Source organism: Geospiza fortis, unplaced genomic scaffold (assembly GCF_000277835.1).
Source record: "Geospiza fortis unplaced genomic scaffold, GeoFor_1.0 scaffold183, whole genome shotgun sequence".
Taxonomy (NCBI): Eukaryota; Metazoa; Chordata; class Aves; order Passeriformes; family Thraupidae; genus Geospiza; species Geospiza fortis.
This window is the reverse complement of record NW_005054447.1, coordinates 751,996-758,306: the sequence shown is the minus strand read 5'-3', so window position 1 is coordinate 758,306 and position 6,311 is coordinate 751,996. Positions and strand designations below refer to the sequence as shown.

At 57.9% G+C, this 6,311-nt stretch overlaps 1 protein-coding gene across 1 annotated transcript in view; it reads left to right on the top strand.

Annotated features, from left to right (window-relative positions):
• The window catches only part of CEP164 (centrosomal protein 164), a 28,337-nt gene that overhangs the window by 19,310 nt on the left and 2,716 nt on the right, over nt 1–6,311 (top strand). Inside the window, exons 15-27 of the mRNA XM_031062406.1 lie at nt 35–157; nt 379–522; nt 711–794; nt 1,136–1,204; nt 1,406–1,584; nt 2,052–2,178; nt 2,545–2,609; nt 2,739–2,946; nt 3,550–3,657; nt 4,191–4,305; nt 4,762–5,106; nt 5,837–5,903; nt 6,165–6,281. Coding sequence (XP_030918266.1) covers nt 35–157; nt 379–522; nt 711–794; nt 1,136–1,204; nt 1,406–1,584; nt 2,052–2,178; nt 2,545–2,609; nt 2,739–2,946; nt 3,550–3,657; nt 4,191–4,305; nt 4,762–5,106; nt 5,837–5,903; nt 6,165–6,281 — 1,751 coding nt within the window. The remainder of the gene's footprint in view (nt 1–34; nt 158–378; nt 523–710; nt 795–1,135; nt 1,205–1,405; nt 1,585–2,051; nt 2,179–2,544; nt 2,610–2,738; nt 2,947–3,549; nt 3,658–4,190; nt 4,306–4,761; nt 5,107–5,836; nt 5,904–6,164; nt 6,282–6,311) is intronic.

The window sequence follows — 6,311 nt, the reverse complement described above, 5'->3', positions numbered from 1 at the left end:
GTCAGGGGCGCCTCTTTCCCGGCCCCCCCTGCAGCTCAGCGAGCTGATGGGCGACAGACGGCGGGAGGTGGAGAAGGAGCACGAGAGGAGAATGGAGAGGATGAGAGAGGAGCACAGGGAGGCCCTGGAGCGGACCCAGGAGCACTACGAGGAGGAGGTACTGCCTGGGGGGCTGCACCTGCAATGGGTGCTGCATGTCTGTGCTGCATTGGACAGCCCTGTGTGTCTGTGCTGCATTGGAGATCCCTGCATGCCCATGGTGCACTGGACAGCCCTGTGTGTCTGTGCTGCATTGCTGGGGATGCCTGCGTGTCCGTGCTGCATTTCTGGAGACCCCTGTGCCTCACAGAGGTGTTTCCCTGCCCCCTGGGCCGGCAGGAGCGCCGGCAGAGGTCGGAGCTGCTGGAGGGGCTGCGCAGCGAGGCCGCGCGGCTGCGGCAGCTGCACGACGCCGACCTGAAGGGGCTGCAGGCAGAGCTGGAGGGGAGGCTGGCAGCCCTGCAGCACAGGCACAGGGAGAAGGTGAGCAGCAGGCTCTGCTTCTGGCCCCTGGGGCTCCTCAGGGGTGCCCTGGAGGATCCCCACCCTGTCCCCCTGTCCATCACCAGCACAGGGTCCGTGCTGCATGGACACGAGTGGCAGGTCACACTTCCCAGCTTGTGTGTTACTGGTGAGGGGGGAGCCTGTGCCATTCTCTTAACCCTGTGCAGGAAAGAAAGCTCCAGGATTCAGAGAACGAGCTCGAGATCCGCATGAAGAACATCCAAGCCAGATCAGAGCAGCTCCAGAGCCAGGTGAGTCCTGTGCTGGGCTCACAGAGCTCCCCTGACCTGTGCCAGTCCTTGGGCTGATTCCTCACGAGGAGCTGCTCAGGGAAGCTCAGCCAGGGCTTCTGCTGCCATCCCACTGAGAGGTGAAGCTTTGTCACCAGTCAGAGCAGGGCTGAGCATTCTGGTGTTTGCTGAGCAGCTCTGAGCTCTGGGTTTGCTCAGTGCTTTGGGGGCAGTGAGAGGGGTCACAAAGCAAACCTGACCACTCTCCTGTTTTGGAAAGGTCGTGAGACTCAGGCCTGAGGTGCTGCTCAGCATCAGCAGTGTCCTGGCTCTGTCACTGCCCTGCCCTTCCCCTGTGACAGGAGGAGTCCCTGCAGAGGAGGAGGCAGCTGCTGCTGGATGAGGACGGACGGATGCAGCTGGAGAGAGACGTACGGACACTCTGAGAGGGGCTGTGCTGCTCTGGGCTGGGGCAGCACCTCAGAACTGGGGCTTTAGGGAAGCAGAGTGCTGGGTGGGGGGCAGTTCTGAGCTCCCAGGATTGGTGTGTGGCTCTGGGAGCCCGTGAGCTGTGTGCCCCCTGTTTGGCTCTTGGGGAAATGACTGGGAGGGATCTTCTGGCTTTCTCCCAGGAAGCTGCTCTGGCCTCTCAGCTGCGCCTGGAGGAGAGCAGGAAGGAGCACTGCAGCCTGCAGGAGTCTGTCCGGCAGCTGCGCAGGACCCTGCAGGAGCTGCAGGACCAGAAGGCCGAGCTGGAGGCCCAGGTGGATTTGCTGCAGAGCCGCAGCCAGAGGCTGCACAAACGCATTGGGTGTGTGTGAGAAATTGCCTCTGATACCCCAAAATCTGCCCTGTGCCCCTGGCAAACCTCCCCAGCCTAACCTGGGCCTCTCCCCGACCTCTGAGCTCTGTGTTGGGCCCTGTTCCTTCAGAATCCTCAGGTGCCCGTGGGGGCACAGAGTTGCTGGGGGCTGGTTCTGGATTTTTCATTAACTCAGGGTGTGAATTTCAATTTGCTCCTTCACCTCTGCAGGTCAGGTTTGTCTCCTCCACTCCTGCCTTGGGTGGTTTATGAGGTGCTGTGAGAGGGGCACTGAAATGCAGAGGGGTTTTCCTGAGGGGGCTGAGCTGCTCAGGAGGGGTGGGAAGCAGTTTCCCTGCCCAGCCCTGGTGTTGTCTTGCACACCTGTGGCCCTTTCCCTGCTGGAATCTGGAGCTCACTCTGGACACCAGTGCAGGCTAATCAAGTGCCTCTGCTGCTGCTTTTTCCTGTGGCAGAGAGCTGGAGGAAGCAATCAGGAGCAAGCAGGAGTCTCTGAAAGAACTGGAGGCAGAAGAAAGTGTGGAATCTCCAAGAAAGAAAGCTGAGCTCTGTGTTGAAGACCTGAGAGAAACTCCTCAAGCTGTGAGTAAAGCAGCCTGTGAAGGTGTTTGCCTTGTGAGATCTGAGGCTGAAACTCCCTTGAAAATCCCAGCATTTGTTCCTTCTGTTTGAAACCATTTGAGGTGCAGAGATGGATTTCTCTTTGCTGGTGTGTTCAGTAGTATTTGCAGGTGTCTGTCTATTATTAGTGGGTGGAGAGGAGTGTGGGGTACTCAAGTCAAAAGCAGGGACAGAAATGTCTTTGTTACCTTCAAGAGCCACATCAAGAGCAGCCCTGGTGCTGTGCTTGATCTGGGCAGTGCCGTGGTGATGTCAGTGGATCCTTAGGGGCCCTGGCCTTCTGTTTCCCCCATAAACACTTGGTTTTTGCAATGTGTCACCCCCCAGCACTCGTCCAGAGAGCCTTCCCCACCTTCCCAGAGCCCCGAGGACAGCGAGCTGCAGCTCGACCGGTGAGATCCTGTGCCAGGAGAGCTCCCTGCTCTGTGTTGGGCCTTGGCTGGGCACTGAGCCCGTTTTGGGGCTGCTGTGTGAGCTGTGCAGCAGCCCAGGGAGCCAGCACAGCGCTCCTCTCCCCCCAGAGTGCAGAGCTACCTGGCGGCCGAGGGGCAGTCCCTGCGCAGCGCCAAGGAGTCCCTGCAGCGCCAGCGCCGCTCCCTGCGCCGGCGCCGCTCGGCGCTCAGGGCTGCCAGCCTGCAGTGGCACCAGCACCTGCACAGGGCCCAGGGGGCCGAGCAGGGTCCCCACAGCTCCCAGCTGCTGCAGGGAGTGCGCCAGAACCTGCAGGAGGTGAGCCCTGGGCGCTGCCCGAGCCCGGCTGTTGGGTGTCGCAGAGCGCCCGCAGCCCCGGCATCGGCTCCTGGTGCTGTGCTGGGGGCTGGGGGACCCTTGGTGTGGGCTTGGGGACCCTCTTGGATGGGGATTTGGGGACCCTGGGCTTGGGGACCCTTTTGGATGAGGGCTTGAGGACCCTTGGTGTGGGTTTGGTGACCCTCTTGGCGTGAGCCTGAGGACCCTTGGTGTGGGTTTGGTGACCCTCTTGGTGTGGGTTTGGTGTCCTTGTTGGTGTGGGCTTGGTGGCCCTCTTGGCGTGGGCCTGAGGACCCTCTTGGATGGGGGCTTGGGGACCCTCTTGGATGGGGGCTTGGGGACCCTCTTGGATGGGGCTTTGGAGGTGAAAGCTCCTTTTCCTCAGGCTGAGCCTGCTTTGAGCCATGTGCTCACTGTGCACACCCCTTCCCACACTTGGAGGGAATTGGAGGGATTTCAGTGCAGCAGCACTCCCTGTGCTGAGCAGAGTGAGGTGATGGCACTCACCCCAACTGCTGGCAGGGATTATTTCAGTCATTGCTGTTCAATTTCCCTCCCTGGCGTGGCTGTTGGTCTGTGCAGGAGGCAAAGGAGCTGGACAAGATGAAGTCGGCCATGCAGAAAGGACAGGTGCTGCTGAAGAAGAAGAAGGAGAAGCTCAGCCAGCTGGAGTCCTCGCTGCTGGAGGAGGTAAACTCTCCTGGTGCTGGCAGCAGAGCTGGATTGTGGAACCACTTTGTGTGAGAGCACCAGAGACTGCTGAGTGTGTGGCTGCAGCTTGGAAAAGCTGCACGGATTGAGCCTGGAGAGAGCAGGGCAGGTCACCTCCTGTGGGCTGGGATGGAGCCTGCTCCCTGACCACGGCAAACCTCGGGGCCTTTGGCTCTGCCACGTGGCCTCAGGCAGGGCAGCAGCAGATGCAGGAGAAGCAGACCTTTGGTGGTCAAACTCCTGCCCTTGGCACAGAGCGCCCAGCCCTGCGAGAGCTGTGAGGTTATTTACAGCACAAACCTCCTGTGCCTGCTGGCTTTGGCCTCTGCCCTCTGAGAGCCACAGCAGTCTCTGGACATTCAGACCGTGCTGTCAGGGGCTGGAGACGAGTGTGCCTTCACTTGACCTGTGCCTGACTGCAGTCCAGCTCTGCAGGCAGATTTCCAGTAGCTTTTATGTTCCAGGGATGATCCAGCAGCTTTTACTGGCTTTGTTTTCCTGCTCCTGAGCAGCTCTCAGATGAGGATACGCTGAAGAGCTCTGCGTGCAGGAAGGTGGTGACGTTTGATCTGAGCACCTCTGAGGACACAAACAGCACGTCCAGTGTGAACCTGGGCCAGCCCAGGTGTAAGTGGCCAGCATGGGAGGCTCCAGGCCTGTTCTGCCTTTCCCTCTCACCTCTCTGCTGCCCCTGTGCTCAGCTGTGTCCAGGGCAGGTCTGGCACTGCTCTGTGTCCCACACCTGATTGCAAAACTCATTTCCTGCCTTAGTGGCAGATAAGGGGTCTGTGAGTGAACCTGCCTTGTAAATCTCTGTGGATTATAAAACCTCTCTGGTATCCCTCTGATCCTGCAGATCTGTATTGCTCTTCTGCAGGACTCTGGGCTTCCCCTTCCTCCCACCATGGCAGGAGAAGCTGCTGGCACTCCCTCTCTGCCGCTCCTGCTTTCTCTTGGGCTTTGCTTGCCTGGAGTGGTGCTGGGGGAGGAAGGGCAGGCAGGCAGCAGGGCTGGGTTCCTTGCACACAGGCTGCTCTGGTCAGGGCTGGTCTGTGATCCCTTTCTTCCCCTTTCTTCCTTCAGCTGACTTGAGGATGGATTTGTGGCCCGTGCTACAGCAGGACAAGATCCAGCACCTGAGGGACTCAGTGCAGAGCATCACCAGCGAGCTCAGCGGGGTCCTGGGGCTCCTGGACTCCCTGAGCCAGCACCAGCCCCCTCTGCTCACCTCCACACCCCATCAGGGCATCCCCCTTCCCACCCCCCCCTCCCTGGCCGGCCTGGGGGGGGGCAGCTCCCTGGGGAACCCCCCCAGGGCAGCCCCCCTGGACCAGTGGGCCCGGAGCAGCCGGAGCAGCTCCAGTTACCCCATCTCAGGGCAGTCAGTGGACAGCATGCTGGCAGAGAAATGGCACAGGTATTTCCCAGGTGAGTCTCCTGGCCTCATCCCACCTGCTTTGCTGGTTTTGGCTCAGGCTTCCAGCGCTGGGGAGGGTGGGGGTGCTGCTGCTGCTTGGGAAGGGTGCTAAGGGGATAAGGGATGAGAAGCTCCCTCCAGAAGTGCAGCATGGGGCTGATCCTGTCCTCCTGCTCTTTAATACCCGAGGGAGCAGCAAAGGAGGGGCCAGCCCTGTCCCCTGTGTCACCAGGGGTCTCCATCTGTGTCCTTGGTGTCCTTGTGGGGCAGCGTGCCCGTGGTGCAGGAGAGCACACCCAGGCAGAAATGTGGAGTTGTGGGCTCTGTGTTTCATGTCTGTTTTGCAGAAATGTGGAGTTGTGGGCTCTGTGTTTCATGTCTGTTTTGCAGAAATGTGCATTTTCAGGGCTCTGTGTTTCATGTCTGTTTTGCAGAAATGTGGATTTTTAGGGCTCTGTGTTTCATGTCTGTTTTGCAGAAATGTGGAGTTGTGGGCTCTGTGTTTCATGTCTGTTTTGCAGAAATGTGGATTTTTAGGGCTCTGTGTTTCATGTCTGTTTTGCAGAAATGTGGATTTTTAGGGCTCTGTGTTTCATGTCTGTTTTGCAGAAATGTGCATTTTCAGGGCTCTGTGTTTCATGTCTGTTTTGCAGAAATGTGCAAGTTGTGGGCTCTGTGTTTCATGTCTGTTTTGCAGAAATGTGCATTTTCAGGGCTCTGTGTTTCATGTCTGTTTTGCAGGTGGGTTCTCGTGGCTCGGTGGGACTCCCGTGCCCCTGGACAGCAAGCTGGGCTATGTCCCTGCAGAGTAAGGACTTTTCCCTTGAGTTCCCCTGTGCTGCTTTGTTTCTCTGCACTGGTTATTGGGTCACTCCTCACGTAACAAGTACATTACAATTTGGTAATTACTATGAACTATTTATTAAGGAGAAAAGGTGAACTATCAGTAGATATATTAGAGGAGTTGTTTTTTTCTTCAGCAGCCCATCACTTTCTCATCTCGGGGATAATTTCTTCCCAGACCTCTTTTTTTCCCCTCTTACCCTCTCTCTCTCTCTCTCTGCCACAGTGAACAAATCAGGCTCTTCCAGCACTCCAAGTTCAGTGAGCCAGAGACAAAGAATATTGAGGGGATGATTGAGAGCAACAAGAAATGGCTGAAAGGCTTCAAGAAGGATTCCAAAGTGTATCTTTTACCTGGCTCTGGTCTTTAATT